Source organism: Mesocricetus auratus, unplaced genomic scaffold (assembly GCF_017639785.1).
Source record: "Mesocricetus auratus isolate SY011 unplaced genomic scaffold, BCM_Maur_2.0 Super-Scaffold_100010, whole genome shotgun sequence".
Lineage (NCBI taxonomy): Eukaryota > Metazoa > Chordata > Mammalia > Rodentia > Cricetidae > Mesocricetus > Mesocricetus auratus.
In genome coordinates this window covers 65482981-65505953 of record NW_024429194.1, presented here as the reverse complement: position 1 = coordinate 65505953, position 22973 = coordinate 65482981, and the positions used below count along the sequence as shown (strand labels likewise).

General features: G+C 45.1%; 1 protein-coding gene across 4 annotated transcripts in view; it reads left to right on the top strand.

Annotated features, from left to right (window-relative positions):
* Window positions 1-22973, top strand: part of Dip2b (disco interacting protein 2 homolog B) — a 181073-nt gene that overhangs the window by 123148 nt on the left and 34952 nt on the right. For all 4 annotated transcript variants that reach the window (XM_040753817.1, XM_040753816.1, XM_040753815.1 and 1 more), the window contains 11 exons: window positions 3572-3674; window positions 5351-5415; window positions 6385-6478; window positions 6842-6961; window positions 8446-8560; window positions 9924-10063; window positions 10853-10989; window positions 14776-14856; window positions 17264-17391; window positions 19076-19190; window positions 21776-21977. In XM_040753817.1, the coding sequence (XP_040609751.1) occupies window positions 3572-3674; window positions 5351-5415; window positions 6385-6478; window positions 6842-6961; window positions 8446-8560; window positions 9924-10063; window positions 10853-10989; window positions 14776-14856; window positions 17264-17391; window positions 19076-19190; window positions 21776-21977 (1300 nt within the window). The remainder of the gene's footprint in view (window positions 1-3571; window positions 3675-5350; window positions 5416-6384; window positions 6479-6841; window positions 6962-8445; window positions 8561-9923; window positions 10064-10852; window positions 10990-14775; window positions 14857-17263; window positions 17392-19075; window positions 19191-21775; window positions 21978-22973) is intronic.

Here is a 22973-nt window from a genome sequence, read left to right as displayed (position 1 = left end):
CGAATCTGTCTGCACAGTCCTCGGGGCTGAAGACTTGAAATTCATTTCTTCATTAATTCGTGAAAAAAACCTAAAAAGATGCCAGGCAGTGGTGGCGCACGCCTTTAATCCCAGCACTCGGGAGGCAGAGGCAGGTGGATCTCTGTGAGTTTGAGACCAGCCTGGTCTACAGAGCTAGTTCCAGGACAACCTCCAAAGCAATACAGAGAAACCCTGTCTCAACCCCCACCCCCCAAAAAAAAACCAGAAAGATTTCAACTTCCTTGTTTAATTTATTTTTTGTTTATCTTCCTCATTTTTATATTGTTACTAGTGATTTATTATAAAATTAGCCTGGTCAATTCTGTGCAGTATATTTGATTCATATTCATCATTGACCCCAGATTTGTGTCTTTTTTTTTTTTAAACTCAAAAAGTCCTTCCATATACTCTTGGATGTGTGGCCTTCCACTGAAATGTGGCCAGTCTTTGAGGCTGGGCGCACCTTTAAGAGGACTGACTCTTCCTTTCACAGCGCCATCAGTTGCCAGAAGCTCCCTTGCTGGCCGTGGCCTGATGCCCACCTTGCCTCTCCATGTTGGGCTTTTGTCTGGCTTGAGCTTGAGCAGTTCTTGCTCATGCTTTCACAACTGCTGTGAGTTCATATGGGCAGCTGCCCTGCTGTATACAGAAAACACTCTCCACATCACCATCCACTAGCTCTGATTCTCACTGTCTTTCTGTCCCACCTCCTTCTACAGTGATCCCCTAGTCTTGGGAGGAAGGGTGTGATAGAGAGGTGCCATTTAGGCTGAGTACTCTGCATCTCCCATTCTCTGCCCCTGGACCAGTTGTCTATCTCGGTTAATCACCATATACTGCAATAGGAGCTTCTCTGATGAAGGTTGCACTAATCTGTGAGTGTAACAATAAGTTACTAAATTTCAACTTGTGAACAACCTGCTCTATGGAGTCAGGGAGATGGCTTAGTAGGTAAAGCTACTTGCCACCAAGGCCAAGGGACCAGAGTTCTAGCCCCAGAACTCGAATGGTAATAGAGAACTAATCTCCACGAGTTCCTCTAACCCCACATGTGTGTCATGACATAGGTGTCTCTCCAGTAAATAAATAATGTTTTTTTTTTTTTAAAATCTGCTCTATGGGCAAGGAGGCTGAACTTCAAATTTTGGCAACTGTCAAACGGTCACATGACTGAAATCCTGTGACTGACACTGTGCCCTTCATGTCTGTGACCTCTTAAGATTTGCTCACCAGCTATTTGCTAAATTAATTAGTACACACATCCATGAAAACTTTTAAAAGGCTTGGGGTGCAATGTGTATTGAAATCTTTTTGGGGGGGTTTTCAAGACATATTTCTCTGTGTAGCTTTGGAGACTGTCTTTGTACTCAATTTGTACACCACACTGGCTTCAAACTCACAGAGATCCGCCTGCCTCTGCCTCCCTAGTGCTGGGATTAAAGGTGTGCACCACCACCATACAGCCTGAAATCTTTTGTAATAACCAATATAGGTAAAACTTGAAATGGCCTTGGCCACAAAGAAGAGGGTAGAGGTACTGTTGCCTGCAAAGAGGGTAGTTTCTAAGGAGAGATCAGAGAATGTCTGAAAGACAGTCGAGTAAACAAAAGCCTGCTCAGTGATGAGGTGGCTCTTGCCTGCCTTTCTGGGCTCCTGGAAGCTGGAGCTGCTGGCGCCCTGGACCGCTGCTGAGGTTGGCCCTTTATCATGCAACCCTCCTTAGCCCTGGCCTCAGACCCTGCTACTTCAGATCCACTTGCTGGAGAGCCTCATACAACCCTCAGGATTTGCTACAGAGTTGGAAACTAGTAAAGGGCTGTCAGTAGGAGGGAAATAAGGATGACTCATAAAGATATATATATATATATATATATATATATAAACATTTCTCTAGGGCCAGCTGGATGGCTTAGCAGGTAAGCATTTGCCACTCAAGCTTGATAGGTTTGACCACAAAACTCCCACATAAAGGTGGGAGGAGAGAACCAACGCTACCAACCTCCACACATGTGCTGTGGCATGTATGTGCACTCCCCCCACACAAAATACACAAACAAATCTATCTAGATTGGCTGGGTTCTAAAGGGAGCGCTAGTTTTAGGTGTTTTTTTTTTTTCCTCTATAAATTTTATGTGTTTTGCCTGAGTGATCTGATCATGTGTATGCAGTTCCCACAGAGGCCAGAAGATAGCATTAGATCCCTTAGAACTGAAGTCTAGACAGTTGTGAGCTGCCATGTGGGTGCTGGGAACCAAACTGGGTCCTCTATAAGAGCAGCCAAGTGCTCTTGACTTCTGAGCCATCTCTCCAGCCCTGACCTGCTTTTTTTTTTCTCTCTCTCTCTCTTTTGAACTGGAGAGATGGCTCAGTGGTTAAGATCACTGGCTGCTTTTCCAGAGGACCAGGGTTCAATTACCAGCATTCACTTGACAGCTCACAACTGTCTGTAACCCCAGTTCTAGGGGACCTGGCACATGTATGCAAAACATCAATGCACATGAAATAAAAATAAATCTTTCCTCGTAGAGGAAAGCAGATTCCTGATCTCCATAGTGAATTCCAGGACATCCAGTGCTTCATTGTGAGACCATGTCTCACAAAGGAAGAAAACACAGAGAGTTCTCATGGGTGGAGGTGGGATGGATGGAGTGTTGGTAGCATGGTTTCCCAGGACAAGAGGCACTCAGGCAGGGTGCTGTGAGTCTGGGTCTCTGAAGAAGAGGCTAGGTGGACAGAGAGCCAGGAGTCAAGCAAAGATACAATACCCTGATGGCATAAGGGGAGCCAGGAGGGGGGATTTCCCAGGGTGCCACATTTAAGGCACAGTTAGAGATGATTCTGGGTAAGATAGCTCATGAAAGTTGGAGGCAGGAATATTGCCATAAGTTTCAGGCAAGCCTAGGCTACAATGTGAGACCTTGACTTGGAGAGGGAGAAAAAACAACTCAGAGATGGTCAGAGCAATGAGAGTAAGAAACCAGGAAACACAAACAAAAGCTAAGCAAGTCAGATGGCAAAGATCTGTTGTGTGTGTAAATTGTGCAAAATATGTTTTTGGTCTGACATTAGAAAGGAAGGTACAGCCTGGATAAAAGCAAAGAAACCATGTGCAGGAGTGAATAGGGCCCACATCTCTTTGTGTTAGTATTTCTGTGGTACTAGGGGATCAAAGCCTGTGTCTCACACAGCTAATTGAGTGTTCCACCACTGAGCAGCTACTGAGGAATGGCTATATTTGGCATTATGCTTCTGCTCATACAGCTCAAGTCACTTGACTTTAGTTTTTTGGTGACCAGGTCACATTGATGAGCCACTAAACTTTGAAGTCGTTTTGCACATGCTCCAGTAGGCTTCATCGTCCTCCAGTCTTGGCTCTGTTTGTCTAGAGTTGGAGTCCAAGTCCAGAGCCTTAAATGTTCCTGTTCAACATATAAAATTAAGTCCATTGTGTTGTTTATCTGGGTTTAGGTTTGGACTCTGAATTTTGTCATTTATAATAACCCGTCTTATTGTGCTTCTTATAGTTTTGTTTTTGTTTTATTTTTTCTAGTATAAAACAAGCAAAGAAGGGAGTGTAATGGGAGTTACAGTATCCCGGCTTGCAATGCTGTCTCACTGCCAAGCTCTGTCACAGGCCTGCAATTATTCTGAAGGTCAGACCTCATCCCGTGACTGCCCTCATTGTTAGCTTCAGATACATGTGGCTGTGAGCTCCCACTTGGTGATTGGACTCCATTCAATAACCAAATTCAGAGGGAAATGTTCCAGGACACATTCTTGGCTTGCTTTTGCCTTCTTTAAAAAAAAAAAAAAAGAAAATCTGCAATTTAAATAAACTTCTGGACAAACCAGATATATAAAGTATGATTTCTAGAGTACAGAAGTAGAAAACCTCAATTAAAAAACAGCGTGTTTGTAAGCTGTGGGGTCTTCGGTGTCTCTGTCTTCTCATGTAGAACTTGCAGCTAAGTATTTATGGTTCAAGAAATGCTGCTCCAAAGGTGCAGATTAAAACAGAAGGCATTCTAAACCAGATGTGGCCACAGCTGTAGTCCTGGCATCCTAACACAGGTAGGAGCAGTGCCATTCGGAGGCCAGCCTGGATACATATTAAGTTTTAGGCCAGCCTGTGCTACAGTATGAGATGAGACCTTATCTCAAAAACAAAAACAAAAAAGTGTAAACCTTTTGGTATATAAATGTCTATTGCATAATAACAGTTCAGGCTGGCCTCTACCTCAAGCCCCTGTGTGCCAACATCACAGGCACAGGCTCCAGATGTGACTTCAGTGTTACTTCCAGATATTCTTTTTTTAAAAGATTTATTTAGTTATTATGAGTACAACATTCTACCTCTATGTGTGCCTGCACGCCAAAAGAGAGCACCAGATCTCATTACAGATGTTTGTGAACCTCCATGTTGTTGCTGGGAATTGAACTCAGGACCTCTGGAAGAGCAGTCAGTGCTCTTAACCTGTGAGCCATCACTCCAGCCCCCCAGATGTTCTTTTGGGGGTGGGGAGGAGGTTTCCAGCCAGGGTTTCTCTGTGGCTTTGGAGGCTGTCCTGGAACTAGCTCTTGTAGACCAGGCTGGTCTTGAACTCACAGAGATCCACCTGCCTGTACCTCCCGAGTGCTGGGATTAAAGGCGTGCGGCACCACCGCCTGGCTCAGATGTTCTTGTTAACATTAATTTTTTAGTGTTTCATTTCCCTTTATAGACTGAAAGGTGACTGTGTGCTCCTCAGAGCAGCATTTTCCTCTGATTTTAAAATATGTGCACACGCATGTATGAGAACCATCATAATGCTACAAACAGTGTCCAGTTAAATTCCAGTTCTGCTCTGGGGCACTGAAACATAAGCTCCTGAATATTAGAAATATGGAGAAATCTGTTATTGAGTAAAAACAGTTAGATGCAGGTTTATGTATACCTGTTTTATTTTGTTGATAATCTAGCTATAGATATACCTAGAAATGGGCATCTGTATACATAGGATTTTATATATAACAGTATTTCATGTTTTTCAAAGAAGTATAATTTTTACATATATTTGTGAAAATTCTAGAGTTTCTAAAACAAACGCACATTCCTTATTTTGCTAGAAAAACACTCTTGAGTGATGCCCCTAAATACTGAAGGCCTTAGTGTCTCTGCAGTGACCACATCACCCTGTCTCTTTCTCCAACCAGTTTGTAGGGGTCTGAGCAACCAGAGACTCTGATCTCTCAATTGTTTTTCTAAAATGTGTGGCAGGGGCATCAACATGATTGTCATTTCCTGCTCACCATGACCTCCTCTTGTTTCCCTCCATCTTTTCTTTTCTAGGAGAAGCTGTAGTAAATGTTTTAGACTTTAAGAAGGATGCTGGGCTGTGGCATGGCATGTTTGCGGTAAGCTGTCAGAGTTGGGGCCTTTATAGTAAGATGTGCCTGAGGCTGAGGCTCTGTGACAAGTGAAGTTTGTGCCAGATAGGGACCCTCTCTGTCTGTCTGTCTCTCGTTCTCTCTCTCTCTCTCTCTCTCTCTCTCTCTCTCTCTCTCTCTCTCTCTCTCTCTCTCTCTCTCTCTCTCTCTCTCTCTCTCTCACACACACACACACACACACCATCCAACAGAATCACAGCAGGCTTGTTTACTCTGCTGTACCAGATCTCTGGGTGTTGCACATCCTTGATATGGATGACAGGAGGTAAGAAAATGCCTGGCCCTCAATTCTCTCAGCTTTATCTTTTACAAATGCTTAGCCGATAGGAAACTAGGAAACTAATTAATCTTTTGCTCTGTAGTGCTGTCCCATTTTCACCCCCTTTCCCTTATCCTATAGTATGTGGCAAGCAGGAGCACCATCGAGCACTAAGTGGGTTGGGGAACCATTTAGTAGTATCCGCTAATTCTCTAAAAGCAGGGACTTTGTGACCTAGCAGGGCTTCTCTTCTTTATCTGCCTTAAATAAACAGTTGTGTACATGCTAGTGGATGTGAGTGCAAATGCATTGCTTCCACACTGATTATGATGTACAGCCATGCAAAGGGAGCTAGGTAGCCCCCTGGTTCTAACGTGCACAGATCTATCTGTGAAACAATAGAAGTAAAAAGCAGCCAGTGGTTGATACATGTATACTATCATGTCTTTCATTTATATGTCCATGCATGGGGCTGGGACTAGAGGGATAGGTGTCATCACTGTGATGCCCTGGGAGAGGAAGGAGAGCTCCAGGGAGCTCATGTTGGCATCTCAAGTATTGTTTTTGAAAAGGTGAACTTGAGTAATACCTCTGTAACATTGTTAGCAGAATATCAATACAGCTTCAAGGTGTTAAATACACGTTTTGTATTGATTGCTTTGTATGTTTGCTTTCAGAATGTAATGAATAAGATGCATACAATTAGCGTACCCTACTCTGTTATGAAGACCTGTCCTCTCTCTTGGGTCCAAAGGGTCCATGCCCACAAAGGTAATCACACACGTCCACATGTTAATTATGAGACTAATGGAAGCATGCCTCTGTAGAGAAACAGTTCTTTGCCTTGGTGGCTTATCTAATTTTGAAGTTGTTATTGTAGGTAAGCTGTTTGCCTTATTTCATTGTGTTCTTTCTTGCAAATTGAATTCTCTGGAATTTGAGGCATAGTTAGCTCTATTCAGTGCTGTGTTGTCAGAGTTTCCTTGACTGTGACCTGTGGCTGAATATGATGCTTGCTTACCCCAAGTGAGAACTATTGCTAAATAAGTAAAAATGTTCTTATGGTAATATATTAAATTTATACCCAAATTAAGCATGTATATGTGTCGTAACTTCCCCCCTTTGCATTTGTAGCCAAAGTAGCTCTCGTGAAGTGCCGAGATTTACACTGGGCCATGATGGCACATCGGGACCAAAGGGATGTGAGCCTGAGTTCTCTCCGGATGCTGATTGTCACTGATGGCGCCAATCCTTGTGAGTACTGGGTGTAGAAATCCCAGAACATGTGACAGGCAGGGTGTTTTGCTCCTTTTCTTTTTTTTTGGTTTTATGAGACAGGGTTTCTCTGTATTGTTTTGGAGGCTGTTGGTCCAGCCCGGCCTTGAACCGCCTGCCTCTGCCTCCTGAGTGCTGGGATTAAAGGTGTGTGCCACCACTGCCCGGCTGTTTTGCTTCTTTTCTATGAGCTTTTCTGTTTTCAATATCCATATTGAAATGTCATATACAAGTGATGACACTTGTCTGTTTCAAGGGTCCAAGTCAGTGGTGTGGTGTGTTTGTAGGTGTGTATCTATCACCACAATTGAAGCTCCGAACACTTCTATTCACCTGAGAGAAACCATGCTCTTGCTATTTGTCACTCTTCATCCCCTAAAGTGCCCCTCAACCCCAGACAATCATGACCTTCCTTCCTCTAAGGACAAAAAAGATTTAAAAAGTGTGTGTGTGTGTGTGTGTGTGTGTGTGTGTGTGTGTGTGTGTGTGCGCGTGCGCCACATGTGTGCAGGTTACCTTAGAGCCCAGAAGAGGGTGTCTGTCCCTCTGAAACTAGAGTTACAGGTGTTTGTGAGCGCCTGACGTTGGGTCTGGCAACAGAACTTAGGTCTTGGTGAAGAGCAGCAAGTGCTCTTCAACTGCTCGTTCTCTCTCTCTCGCCCCTCCCCCATTGTGTCTGTAGATTGGCCTGCTCTGCATACTTGGTATGAAGCAGTCTTGTTATGTTTAATGATAGACATGTAGTCTATCATAGACACACCATGTTTGTTTATCCATTCATCTCTTGGTAGACTTACAAGCTCTTTGAAACCACGCCTTGCTTATGTAAATCCTCCACGTGAGGCTCTTAGGTGCAAGGAGAGGTTGGATGTGACTTGATAATATATATGAACTTGGTGTAAATTCTTCCAATCAGCAAATAAAGGGAATTTGCAAGAAACTTCTAGAGATCTTACTGTGCTGTCTGCCTTTCTGGATAAGCACAGAAATGCTGGTCCTCCACTCAGGGGACTCTGGAGCACTGGAAGCTGTGCTCATTCTCTTAAGTGAACTTTCATCCTGCCTTAAAACACACATGGAGAACTCATGAAGCAAGAGTTAGGATGTCACTGAGAGCAGGTGGGGCTGCCATGGCTGCGTTGCCCTGGCTACCGTGGTTACTTCAGGAGGGCTGCTAGAGTCCCACCTGGTTGCATATTACCTACAGTGTTGTCTCTGAGCTTGTTCTGTCCTCTTGGTAGGTGTAGCCTTTCCAGGTTGTAACTGTAGGTACTGTCAGGGACATTTCATGTGTTGGATGATGTCAAGCCCCCTCGAAGGTACAGTAAGCTGTGCACAGAATGACTGATGTACAGTGTGAGTTCTGACCCACAAATATGTCATACACACACACCCCCATTAGTTTCCTGCAATAAGGAAAATGGTCATCTGAGCTTTTAAGTTGATCTTTTCCAACTCCGTAGGGTCTGTGTCATCCTGTGATGCCTTTCTGAGCCTGTTCCAAAGCCACGGACTGAAACCTGAGGCCATCTGTCCATGTGCCACGTCTGCTGAGGCCATGACTGTAGCCATCCGCAGGTACTGTTCGAGGTGTCAGCTTCCCTTCATGACTGTCACAGCCTGCATGAGTTTTTCCCAGTGATGAAGAAGGAGTTTTAAATGCTTCATAAACCTGAAAGTTGGGGCTGGAGAGATGGCTCAGCAGTAAGAGCACTGTCTGCTCCTTCAGGGGACCTGGGTTCAATTCCCAGCTCCCACCTGTGTGTAACTCCAGTTCCAGGGCTTCTGACACCTTCACACAGACATACATGCAAGCAGAACACCAATGCATGTAAAATAAAAATAAATTATAAAAGAAAAACCTAAAAGTAGAATTTACCTAGTAAAGGCATTTCAGACATCTCATCCTTTTTCTTCTTCTTGCCAGAAGAACACCAAGAAACTGAAATTTTATGTAATTGTTCTTGTCTCATATTTGAGTTATTTTTCTATGTTGCTTATTCCTCAGACTCCTTTGCATCTTAACTTAGAAGTAGGCTGTTCTCAATCGTACCTTAGAAAACACGTAGAAAATTTGCCTTAATAGTACACCCCACACTAGCATAGCCTTTTCTCTTTAAAGAAAAGTGTCTGTGTTGTGTGTCTGCAGACACCAGGATTGAAGTGGGCAGGGTGCTCATGAGTAAAGGCCAGAAGAGGGTGTCAGCTGTCCCATCACTCCCTGCCTTTTCCTCTGAGGCGGAGTCCCTCCCTAAGGCTTGCCTCTTGGCTAGGCTGTAAGTTAGCCAGCCCTAGTGATCCTCTTGCTTTGCACCCCTGACCTAGAATAATAGGCATTTTGGGGATTTCTGCTTGTTACATGGGATGCTAGGACCCAGACTGGTCCTCATGATTTTGGAGCAAGTGCTTCCCTCCCTCCCTCCCTCCCTCCCTCCCTCCCTCCCTCCCTCCCTCCCTCCCTCCCTCCCTCCCTCCCTCCCTCCCTTCCTCCCTCCCTCCCTCCCTCCCTTCCTTCTTTCCTTCCTCTGAATCTCACTGTATAGTCCATGCTAACCTAGAACTTGCAGTGATCCAGCTGCCTCAGCCTCTCAAGTACTGAATTGCAGCATGAGCCGTCATACCTGACTGTTTGTTTTTAATTTCCTCAAAAATAATTTGTGTGTGTGTGCATATGTATGTATATGTTTGTGCACACATACTACAGCAGGTGTGTGGAGGTCAGAGGACAGCTTGGAGGAATTGATTTTTATCCCTCTGCCAGGTGGACTCGGGATCAAACTCAAGTCATTAAGCTTTCATGGCAAGAACCTTTAGCCACTGAACTATCTTGTCAACCCCTCATGTGTTTTCCATTTATTTATATGCATGTGTGTTTGTATAGACCTGGTTTGATTTATTTTGTTTTTTTCCTTTTTTTTTTTTTTTCTTTGTTCACATTTAGGCCTGGGGTTCCAGGGGCTCCCTTGCCAGGAAGAGCCATTCTATCAATGAATGGACTGAGCTATGGGGTAATACGGGTCAATACTGAAGATAAAAACTCAGCACTGACAGTCCAGGATGTGGGACATGTGATGCCTGGGGGTAAGTTGTGAGAGGTGTTACTGAGATTTCATAAGATTTGCCATCAGAAATAGTGGTGCTGTGCTGGGGAGGTAGCTTGGTGGTGGAAGGCCTGCCTGGGTTCCATCCTCAGTCCCAGGTGAAGAGGTTAGGAAACAAGAGGAGAAACAGAGGGCTGAGGAGCAAGAGGTCCAGATCTGGAAACCCAGTTTCATTGCTCAGTCACATCCTTTCGGCAAGCCGCTCCGATGGTGAATGGGAATCGTTATGCTGGCCCTGCACTGATGCCGTATGGGTTGTCTGTATGGTTGTGTAATTACGCTCTTCATGTGGAAGGGTGTGAGTCGCTGTTCTCGATGCAGTTGCCAACCCAGGAAGGCAGAGCGTGCTGCTCTTGTGGGTGCTTCTCTGCCCCTGTGGAAGGCCAGCCTCTGCTTCATCGCCAGGCTGTTGCCATCCTTTCTCCATGCACCGGTGTAAGAGCTGCAGGTGCCAGGTAGACGTCACAGGGTCATGGTGCTCTGTGGCACTTCTGTTAGCTGTTTTTTTGTTTGTTTGTGTGTTTTTTTGTGTTTTTTTTTTTTTGAGACAGGGTTTCTCTGTATTGTTTTGGAGGCTGTCCTGGAACTCGCTCTGTAGACCAGGCTGGCCTCGAACTCACAGAGATCCACCTGCTTCTGCCTCCCGAGTGCTGGGATTAAAGGCATGCGCCACCAACTGTTGGCTGTTCTTAATGCAACTCCTCTGGGTTTGAAAACACAGTTGTTACTTTGCTGTTTTCTAGACTCTGTCATGTTTTTTGTGCACTAGGCATGATGTGCATTGTGAAACCAGACGGACTTCCTCAGCTCTGCAAGACAGATGAGATCGGAGAGATCTGTGTTAGCTCCAGGACTGGAGGGATGATGTACTTTGGACTTGCTGGTGTGACCAAAAATACATTTGAGGTACATGATGTTATTTCATGGGGATATGTTTGGTGAGGTCAGATGTTACTAGGGAGACCTGCTGGCTGATGGCACAGCATAGCTTAGTGTTGAGATCAAGTCTTCAGGCATCTAGTGCCTAAGACCAGATTCTACTCCACCATTCATTGGCTGCTGCGTGAGCTGCCCAGCCTTACTGAGTGCCCAATTCCTTTATCTTACGGTATGACTTGTAGCCAGGCATTGTTGGCAGTTGTAGCATTTGGGAGCCTGAGTCAGAGGACTGTGAGTTCAAGGTCAGCCTGGGCTGATTAAAGGACCTTGTTTCAGAAAACACCAAGCAGAACAAAGTGACTAGTAACAGTGCCTTCTTGTGGGCTACTCTGAACACTAACTGAATGAACATTTACTCATGCATTAGATCAGCTCTGGCACGTTGGAAGTAATGTGGTGTGCCTGGTGGATATTACAGGGAATGAGGCTTCACAGATTTGCCATTGTTAGAGCTTTGTAAGTTCAAGATTTTGCCTTTGAGAGTCCTATGACAATTGCATTCGCTGCTCAGATCACTGATACAGACACAGACCTGGGAGATGGCATAGCACCTGTCATGGAGGCATGAAAGCTGAGTTGAGATCCCCACAAGCCAGGCGCTCGTGGAAGCTGCCCTGGTACGTAGGGAAGCCGCTCAGCAGACTAGCAGATTTGGCAAGAAAACTCCCAACATTGACTTTGAGCTTCACCCACATGCGTTCACATGCATGTGCACATGTACACATACAAAAAGACTTAACCTGTTGCAGGGATCAGATTGCTCCTCAAGCAGGTACTCACTGATTCTTCTCTGTACCTACTCTGTTCTGGGTGCTGAGGCTCTATAGGACAAGTGAGGCTGGGGTAAAGCTTGTATTATAGAGGAGGAAGCATTTTCTAAGGAGACAGTGCATGGCCATCCTGAAGGCATTCTGCTTGCAAAGCTGAGCTGTAATGAGAAGTTGCCCTGGGGAGCCTGTGCATTAGAACAGGTGGTCAATTGTCTGGGATACCTTTTAGGGACCAGAGAGATTCGCTGGATGGATTGTGGTTCCCTTACACTAGATGTTTCTCAAAATGGTAGGACAGTGTAGAGTAAGTCTGCAGACATCAGGAGCTGTACTTCAACCACTCTGTTTGGAAATAGGTGCATGCTACTGTGTGCACTAGCTGTCACTGGTGACAGCATGCCCTCTGTGTGGCAGTGCATCTGTGTTATTTGTCTCTCTGTTTACAACACCGTTCTTTTTGCTGACTCACTGTCTGGTTTAAGTATATGTACATTTTATTGTCCTCAGTCTCTCCATTCCTTCTTCCCCATTCTTACCATGCTGGGCATTCAGGACAAGTCCCTGTGCACGCTAAACATACACTCTACTATTGAACTGCCTTCACGGTCTCTGTTTTGCCTTCTTTAAAATTTGTTTTTAGACAATATCTCCCTCTGAAGCCCAGATTGCCCCAAACTTGATAATTCTCCTGCCTCAGCCTTCTGAGTTGATGGGACTTTAGGGGGGAACCACCATGCCCAGTTTATGTTTCTAAATAAATTTTTTTAAAAATCTTTGGGCTGGACCAATAGGCTCCGAAACAACACAGAGAAACCCTGTCTCGTAAAAACCAAAAAAAAAAAAAAATCTTTGTTTCGTGTGTGTGTGTGTGTGTGTGTGTGTGTGTGTGTCTGTGTTGGTGTCTGTGTGTCTCTGTGTACACGATCTTGTGCATGTGGAGATCAGAGGACAGCTTGCAGGAGTTTGTTCTCTCCTTCTATGTGGGTTCTGGGAATTAGACTCAGGTCATCAGACATGGTAGCAAGTGCTGCAACCTACTCAATCCCTTGGCAGCCCAATCTTGTTTTTAAGTGCTTGGACTATATGTATCTCTAGAGCTTGTAATGCTTGTCATGATATCTTTCTTACTGAGAAGATCCTTGCTATTTGAGGTTGTGTCTCACTGAGTATTCTGACAAGCCTCAGACTTATTATCCTTATGTATTAGTCTCTTGAGAAGATGGTGTTATAGGCACATACCACTACATCTAGCTTCAAGCAGAATTGTACTATTGTGTGTGTGTATGAGGGAAAGGGAGAGACATGAGGGGGAGAGAGAGGAAAGATGGGGAGAGGGGAGGGGTAAGAAATTGCTACAGCTGCACATGTGTAGAGGTCAGAAGATGACTTGGGAGTCAGTTCCCTCCTTCCATTTTGTGGTGGCTCTTAACCACCGAGCCATCTCTTCAGCCCCTACCCCGCTTTGTTAAGCAGGGCCTCTCTTGTTCCTGCTGCAGTGTGTATTTCAGGCTAGCTGGCCACTGGATAGACTTTGTGGTCCTGTGTCTGTTTCCTCCTTCCTGTAGCAGTGCTGGATTGTGTGAGTTTGCATCTGGCTCATTATATAGGTCCAGAGATTGAACTCAGATCATCAGGCTTTCAGGGAAAGTGCTTTTGCCTAATGAGCCATCTTGCAGGCCTTCAAGCAGTATTTGAAGATAATACGGGACGCTGCGTGCCTAGAATTCTTACACATCTTTGGTGGTGCTTGCAGTACTAGCCAAGGGTGCTACTGCTGAGATGCATCCCCAGCCCATGAAAGCTGTTTGACTTAGTGCGGTATCAGGATCACCTGTGCAGACAGACTGCACTCTAGCCATTGTGTCCTTAAAACTGGCCCTGGTCAGGCACCCTACACACCTCTCCAAATCCGTGTGCACTGCTTTATCTTACATAAGCTCAGAGGAGGATCTGAGAGCATTCTTTCATAACTGAGAGGAACTTGAGGCTCAGTGCCATATTGACTTGACCAAAGTCTACATTATCAGTAAACTGACTCCCAAGAGTTTTCTGTCCTATCCCTGTGAAATGCTCTTATTATACAACTGTCCTAAAGCATGGGCTAGACCAGTTACTGTCCAATGGGAAGACTTTCTAAAATAGATTATGAAAGATGTTAGTAATATATGTATAGGTATATATCCTTTTTATTTTTTAATACCTTGTTTTTATTTGTATGTATATGATATGTGCCTTTGTGGGTGTGTCTGTGTGTGTTCATGTGCTCTGTATGTATACATGTGCATGTGAAACAGTTCACATGGGACGTCTTCCTCTGACCCGCTCGCTCCATCTTGTTCATGTTTGCTTGTCACTTAGGTTTTAGGAGCTGGCCAGGAAACCACTGGAGCTCCTGCTATTTGCCCCTTCCTGCAACTTTCTCTGTGTGTGCTGGGATCAGAACTGTGGCCCTCATGTTTGCACAGCATGTACTCACTGAGCTGTCACCCCAACTCTGCGGCACCTGTTTTGACACACTTAGTTATGTCAATCTATATAGCTCATGCTCATGGGCCATGAGATGACACGGTTGCTAAAGGCATTTCACATACTGCCTAATGTGTTATGCCCACAATCCACATGGTGAAAGGAGAGACTTGACAGTTGCCCTCTGACCTACATATATGTGTGGTGACACGTGGGTGTGTGCACAAACACAAAAAATAAATTAACATAATAAAACATTAAGTATGTATATGATCTTTTTCAAAGTCTAGAGAGATAAACAACAAACACTGAAATGGTTGAGAGTCCTGAATTTGTTGCAGAATATGGCTTCCAATAAGCATATTACACACATACACACACACACATTTACATGTACACACGTGCACGCACACGCGCAAATCTGGGGTGTTTTTTTTTTTAAGTAAGACTTTTTAAAAATCAGATACATTTTTGGGAAAACTAGCCAAACTTTTCATCTTTCTCTTTTGTCTTTTAGGTGATTCCTGTGGCCTCTTCCGGCTCTCCTGTGGGAGATGTGCCCTTCATTCGGTCAGGGCTGCTGGGCTTTGTAGGGCCAGTAAGTGATGACTTCCTGTTGATTTGCTACATGTGATCCAGATATTTGGACTTTAATTCACAGAACTGAACAAATGCTGAGTAACAGTGCCTCTTATCAGCAATCACAATTCTTCCTCCTTTTCCTGTCTTCAGACAGGGTCTTAACTACACAGTTCTTACCGGCTGTCCTGAGCTCACAGAGACCTGCCTCTGTCTCCTGAGTGCTGGAATTAAGAGTGTGCACCACCACACCAGGCACTTAAGTTCTATTTAGAAGATTATGTAAGAATGTCAGAGGAGCTGGACAGCTAGGCGCATGCCTTTAGTCCCAGCAATCAGGAGGCAGAGGCAGGAGGATCTCTGAGTTCCAGGCCAGCCTGATCTACAGATTGAGATCCAGGACAGTTGGGTTACACAGAGAGACCCTCTCTCAAAAAAGAAAAGAAAAGAATAGAATTTGTTAACTGGCCCATGGTATTTGCAGGTCTAGAGATGACTAGGACCCAAGAAGCCTGTTCTCAAAGGGGATGTGGTTTTCTTGAGGAATCTAAGAGGATGGCAGAGGCCAGGCCATGGGAAGTGGTGAGGGGTCTCTATCCTGTAAACTCATCTGTTGCTGGCTCCTTCCTACCCCCTCTCCTGCTCTCCACTGCTCAGCTCATGTGAGAGCATATGGAATTGACCTTGGCCCCGCCTTCTCCCCTGTGGGGTTTGGGTGTGGAGAATCGCGCTCTTAGAAAGCACCCACACTGGGTGTAGCCTCAGCCATATTGACCTTTTGCCTCCACCAGAACAATTTCAGATGCCCGAGTCTTCAGCTTACTGCTCTACTGTTGGGGTCTGGGATGGAGCTTTAGCCACCTCTGAAACAGACAGACTGTAGCCCTGCTCTCTAGGAAGACACCCTAAACCCATAATCTGGTTATGTCTGGTCTGAACTAGTCCCATGGCCAGACCTAGTTACAAGAAAGGGGAAGACAGAAAGGCTATGTCAGTTAAACAGTGTTACTGTGAAAGAATAGGAGAAGCAGGCATTTGTCTTTTCTCTTTTTCTTTAAAATTGCTTGTATTTTAAGTATGTGTGTATGCATGCATAGAGGAGTTGGATGCCCTGGAGTTGGAGTTATAAGAGTTGTGAGCCATGTGACATGGATGCTGAAAACCACATGCGGGTCCTTTTTAAGACCAGTACATCCCCTAACCACTGGGCCACATCTCTAGCCCCTCTTCTCTGACTGACACCACCAGCTCTTGACACAGTTGGAAGTGGCTGGCTCTCTCTGGCATTGTGGATGGGCCAGTAGATTCTGCCTTTCTGTCCTAGCCCGGTCACTGTGTGGCACTACACTGTGCTCAGAAAATTAATGAGTGACATTCAATGGAGATAACTGCTGGCTCATTGAGTGCATGTAAGTAGGCCAAGATGTGGGACTGGCCTGTGGAGTGCTCACACAGTGATGCTTTCTGGGCTGTGGTCCCAGTGGCCTGCTACCCTGCTGTCCTTCTGGGAAGAAAATAGGCAGCATTCTTAGGCCCTTTTCTCTATCTATTTCTGCTCTTGCCTAATGGAAACAGTGTTACCCTTACATGCTCAAAGCAACTATTTACATACTAAAACTTTTTGACTTCCCTCTTATTCCAGTAGTAAATGAAGTTACACGAACTAACATATACCCATGACTGGGAAAGTAAAAGATATGTGGTTGTCGTTTCTCCCTTGTGAAATTTACCCCTAAGAATATGAATGAATTCATCTCTTACAGACTGCAAGGCCTCAGTGGGTGCTGGCTAATGGCTCAGCCAAACCGGATGAGCTGAGTTCAGTTCCTAGGACACACATGGTGGAGGGGAGAACTGGCTCCTTGGAGCTCTCCTCTGACTCCACACGCATGCAGTGCCATGCCTGTGCCCACCCACATGTATACACATGAGATCACTAATGGATTTTTAAAAAAGACCTCATTGGCTCTAAAAATCACTTTCTTATTAATTCCAGACGGTTTCTTTAAAAAGGAAAGAAAGGAAGAAAGAAAGAAAGAAATCCAAGCTGAGTGGTGGTGGTATACACCTTTAATCCTATCACTCAGAAGGTAGAGGCAGGTGGGTCTCTGAAATCAAAGCCAGTCTGATCTATCTATAGAGCGAGTTCCAGGGCAGCCAGGGCCACACAGTGAGACCCCTTCTTGAAAATGAATGAATGACTGAATGAAACAAATCCATAAGTTATGACCTTCTTATAAATGCACACGATTTTTTGTTTGTTTTTTGTTGTGTTGGGGAATTGAACGGTATACACCGCCTTACAGGTATCTTTCTTAGCATTTTTTTTTCATTATGTGTGTGTGAGAGATTTACTTCAAAGCAGGAAATGTGAGTTGTCTGTCTTATATGGAAATGAAGGTAAATAAATCATCGTTAATTTTCAGGGTAGCCTGGTGTTTGTGGTTGGAAAAATGGATGGATTACTCATGGTTAGTGGCCGGAGACACAATGCGGATGACATTGTAGCTACAGGACTGGCTGTGGAGTCCATCAAGACTGTCTATCGAGGAAGGTGAGTGCCGTGACATGAGTGCCACCACCTTGGGCTGATCTGAGATGCGCTCTGTCGTTGCTTCTTCCACTATTAGGTTAGCTTGGGTTAAAATAACAGAAGCCTGGCTTTAACTATATATCCCACAGTGTTTGGCACTGAGTGACTGAGGGGGATGAGGTGTGTATCAGAGTCTGTTAGTCTTTGTTGAGTTTTGAAGACTGAGGAGAACTGAAGATAAAACTTCCCATCTTCTATAGTTTTTCAGTGCCGAGATGGTGCCATCCAGGCTAGTGAAGCTAGGTGTCACTATGTAGAAGTACACAGTTAAGAATTCTTCCTTTCATTTATATTTTCTGTGTGGAAATTAATAGTTCAGCTTAGTATTGAGAAGTCCAGGTCCTGTGGACAAAGTCAGGCCTTTTCTCTTGCTTACTAATGTAGCAAGAGGCATTCTAGCCGTTCATTTTCAGGCAAGTGTCTGGTATGGTTATCTTTCCACAAGAGCGTTTTCATGCGCATGTATGATGTGTTTGGAGCAAATGCCTCCTTATCCCTCCTATCCTGACCTGGGTTACATAAGAAGTAAGAAAATTTGAAGACATCACAAAAGAACCAGTTCCTGAATTGTGTGGTTTTCTGTAACAGTGTGGCTCTTAGGAGTGGAACTTACTGGGCCCTTGACCCACTGTCTATGGTCACAGTTGTGTCCTCAGTGCACAGTACAGTTCCTGGCACATAGTTAATATTCCATAACTGCTGTGGGTGGGAGGGAGTGGGCGGGCCATTTGGTTTCATTGGCTCTCCAGTTATTTCCCATTCTTCCTGCGTTCATTCAATAAATACTCACGGGGTGCCAACTACACACTGCTTTTCCAGGTACTTAGGCAGTGAATGACACAGGTTGTGTGTGTACCCTCACATTTCTCATGACAAACACAGGAACCAGGCACATGGCAACACAGATGACACGTGAAAGGGTTGTGAGTGCCATGGAGTGAACACCTGAGGTTGTCTGGTCTGGGAACGCCTCACTAGTAAGGGGACATTTGAGCGGAGACCTCCCTTAGATCCAACTCCATCCCCCCCCTCTCTCGGCCGCGGTCTCCCGCAGTCTCCCTTGCCTGTGTCTGACTTTCGCTTCACTCTCTGCTCCACCACTCTGCTCCAGGCACACTGGCCTTCTTGCTGTTCCTCAAACCTGCCAAGCTCGTCCCTACCTCAGAACCTTTCCGCTTTCCGTTCCTTCTGCCCGGAATCCTCTTCCTCCAGATCTTCGCGTGGCTCGCGTCCTCACCTCATTCAGGTCTCTGCTCCAGTGTCCACTCCCCAGGGAGGCGCTCCTCCAAGCACCCCATCCCACTCCTCTGGGCACCCCACACCGCTGGCCCCGCACAAGGCACTTCCTGGTGCACATCACAACGTGGCTTCATTATCTATGTGTTGATTGGTTCTGTCTCTGACATGTAAGCACCACAAAGATAGGAGCTATGTCTTGTTTACCACTCTGTGGTGCTTAATCCATATTGTTTTTGTTTTTGTTTTAAGTGAGTCACTCAATCCTGGTTTGGTGATAATCACGCATTTTCTCTCTACTGTTCATGTCTGGGTGGTATGTTGGGATGGCACCTCTTTGATTCCAACTCAGGAAAGCAAACAGGATGGTTTTGAAGGGAAACTGATGTGTTTGATCTGTCTCTCTTAGAATTGCTGTGTTTTCTGTGTCTGTGTTTTATGACGAGCGCATTGTGGTGGTGGCGGAGCAGAGACCTGATGCGTCTGAGGAAGACAGCTTCCAGTGGATGAGCCGCGTGCTGCAGGTGAGCGTGGGCCTGTGCACTCAGAGGCAGCTGCAGCTGCTGGCTACCAGATGTGCTATCTAGAAATTACCTTTGAGCTGGGTATGGTGGTGCACTCGGGAGGCAGAGGCAGGCGGATCTCTGTGAGTTCAAGACCAGCCTGGTCTATAGGAGCTAGTTCCAGGACAGCCTCCAAAGCCACAGAGAAACCCTGTCTCGAAAAACCAAAAAGAAAGAAAGAAAGAATTTTGTACACATAGACAAATGAAATATGTTCATGCCCACTCTCCTTTCCCCACCCTCCCAGTTTCTTCATATCTCTCTAAATACCTATTTCTATCATGTCCAAGTGTTTGCTACCCATGAAGGTTTTGACTGCCCACATGCGACATGCATCTCTGAAAGTGATCATTTGTCAGTAGTTAGCCTCAGACTTAGCATACTGTGTGTGTGGCGGGTCCAGGAACCTTACTCTTTATGTAAGGGAGCTTTTCTGTGTGGTTAGAGGAGCGAGGTGGATGAGCCTTGAGGGTGGAAAAAGACTGGTTTCAGTGTTGAGAATGCGTTTTCAGTGGACGCGGGCTAGAAGAGTGGGCAGAGCCAAGTCTCCATCTAGATTCATGAGTTTCAGTCTCTTTACTGTGAATGTAAGCAAGTGACTTGACTTCAGAGCTGTTCCCCTACCTGTAAAGAGGGGGCAAAGTCTTTCTAGAATGAGTTTTTCCAGTGAGATCACCAATGACGTGCATAGTCTGCACTCAGTAGACAGTGGTGACCTTTTTAATACAGAATGATGATAACATTACCCATTGTGAGTCCCATGTAGGCTGGGATTTCTCTGTCCTTTTTGTTCTCCACTTGGCCCCCAAGAGCCTGACAGCTATGCTAGCTTGCAGTATAGTAAGATCTAAAAGTATCTGTTGACTAAATGCACAGTCCGGAGCAAGCTGACCTGCCTTCCCAGTGACAGCTCATGTGTTACTGGAAGCATTTCCAGAACATGTGACTTCTCTGCTTAGGTGACTTGGCCTTCTTAACAGTCTCTTAGTAACATAGAAATGATGTAGACACAAAACGAGAGACAGCACCAGATAACTTCAGATTTCTTTCTGTTCTCAGAATGTGTTATTCTAAATTATTAGCTAGTCCACAGGTAGGCTGTTTATAGCATAAAAATGAAAGGAAGTGGCAGGTGTGGTGGCACATGCCTCTAATTCCTGCACTCAGGAGGCAGAGGCAGGGGGATTTCTGTGAGTTCAAGACCAGCATGGTCTACAAAGTTCCAGAATAGCCAGGGGTATTACACAGAGAAAACCTGTCTCACAGAGCCGGGCGTTGGTGGTGCACGCCTTTAATTCCAGCACTCGGGAGGCAGAGGCAGGCGGATCTCTGTGAGTTCGAGGCCAGCCTGGTCTACAAAGTGAGTTCCAGGACAGCCTCCAAAGCTACAGAGAAACCCTGTCTCGGAAAAAAAAAAAGAACTAGGTATGGTGGCACATGTGTTTTATACCGTATCCCAGCACTCTGGAGGCAGGTCTCTGTAAGTTGAGTTCCTGGACATTGAGGGCTACATAAACAGACCCTGTCTCAAACAAAACAAAAAATCAGAGGACATAATCTGAATATAAACTAGGCTGAAAATACTATAAAAACTGTAGGAATGGTCTGATACCTGGTTATGTGAAAGGTAGACATGCAAAGATTCATGTTAGTCAGGAGTGGCAGCCCATGCTATAATCCCAGCACTTGGAGAATTTAGAGTTCAAAACCACCACTGTGAACTACATAGTAAAATGTTGTCACAAACAAACAATAGTAAGGCCTGGAGAGATTGATCATTGGGTAAGAGCACTGGCTGCTCTTCCAGAGGACCTGGGTTGGATCCCCAGCCCCCAAGCTGATTATCCTCTGTAACTCCAGTACTCCCATGGACACCAGGCTTACATATAGGCAAACATTCATGAATATAAAATAAACATAATTTGATAATGGCACTTGCAGTGCAAGCCTGATGATGTCAGTTCAATTCTTGGGACCCATTTAAAGGTGGAAATAGAGAAAGATTCCACAGAGCTGCCCACTGACCTCCACAGGAACACTGAGGTGTGTGATGTGCACACACACAATCATAGTGGCACCCCCATATCCACCCACATCTTTTCTCTTTTTCTGATTCTCTTTGATATTCATCAAGTTAGTTCTTATCAAAATTGACTGTAGAGATTTTTTGTTTGTTTTGTTTTGTTTGGGTTTTTTGAGATAGAGTTTCTCTGTGGCTTTGAAGGCTGTCCTGGAACTAGCGCTTGTAGACCAGGCTGTTCTCGACTTCTCTGAGATCCGCCTGCCTTTGCCTCCCGAGTGCTAGGATTAAAGGCATGCGCCACCAACGCCCGGCTAACTGTAGAGTTTTTAATGTGGTAAGAGAGCACAAGTTACCAACATAAAGAGTTTATCTGGTGAGCCCTCATCCTCATTCCATTTTCCTGGACAAACATACATCCTGGGATGGATAGAGAACACCTTGCAGTAAAATAGTTGGCTCTCTCAGGATATATCAAATGTCATCAAAGTAATCTCCCTGAATGTTTTTCTTTGTGTTTTTCCAGGCAATCGATAGCATCCATCAAGTAGGTGTCTACTGTCTTGCTCTGGTGCCTGCCAACACATTACCAAAAACTCCACTAGGAGGGATCCACATATCTCAGACGAAACAGCTCTTTCTTGAGGGATCTCTACACCCGTGTAATATCCTCATGTGCCCACATACGTGTGTGACGAACTTGCCCAAACCCCGACAAAAGCAACCAGGTAACAAACATCTAGCTTTTAGCCATGACATTGCAATGTGACTTCCAGAAGCCAGAGTCTTTGAGTGTGATGCTGCTTGGCCTTAGACTCTCCAGAGCTAACAAAGCATTGCACACGCTGACCCACGGCCAGGAAGATTGCTGCCCTGCGGGCACACTGCTCTGGCAGACGTTTCTTCTCTTCTGGGTTTGCCACCATGATCAGAGTCCTCTGGTGACAGGAGCAGCTGGTATCCAGCTAGTGCTCATTAAGTGCCATGTGCTGGCTGTGCATGTTACATGTGTGGTTCCAAATGTGAGCCTATAAAGTCACATGGCTCGTTAGTGCAGAGCTGAGACTCACTCTTAGTGTCATTGTGACATACTAGCTTGCTATGGGATCTCATGCCTAGCATTTCCCCTCCTTCCCTCGAAGCTACTGGAGTTTGGTGTGGACCTATCTTACCTCTGAGGAACAGGTGTTTTCTGAATTATAAGTAGAAGATAAACAACATGCTTTGTGTTGGCCATTTTCAAGATATGAACCAAAGGAGTATGAATTGCCATTTGGAAAAGAGAAAAAACACAAATCAGATTTACCTTCTTGCCTGATTTCTGAGCCAAAGCTGGTCACAGGACTCAGAAAGCTAAGGCTCTGATTGTAAATGATTGATAACAGTCTGGTGTACATAGTAAGTTCCAAGCCATCCAGGGCTACATAGTGAGGCCTAGTCTCAATGAAAGAGTTGAGGAAGGAACTTAAAACTGGCATGGCCTTCTAGATTGTGCCAACACTTTTGTATTATAAAAGAAGGTAATGAGAAGCCCAGTTAGCTTCCTGTCTGTGTGGAAACATCAAAGCCAAAACTGGTCTCTTCAGGTACATGCTGCCCTTACCCAGTGTGGATTAGCCTTCATATGAGTTGAGGAAAAAGAAGACAAAAATGGAAGGATTAGAAAGGAAAGTGTATCACTTAAGTATACACACACACACACACACACACACACACACACACAC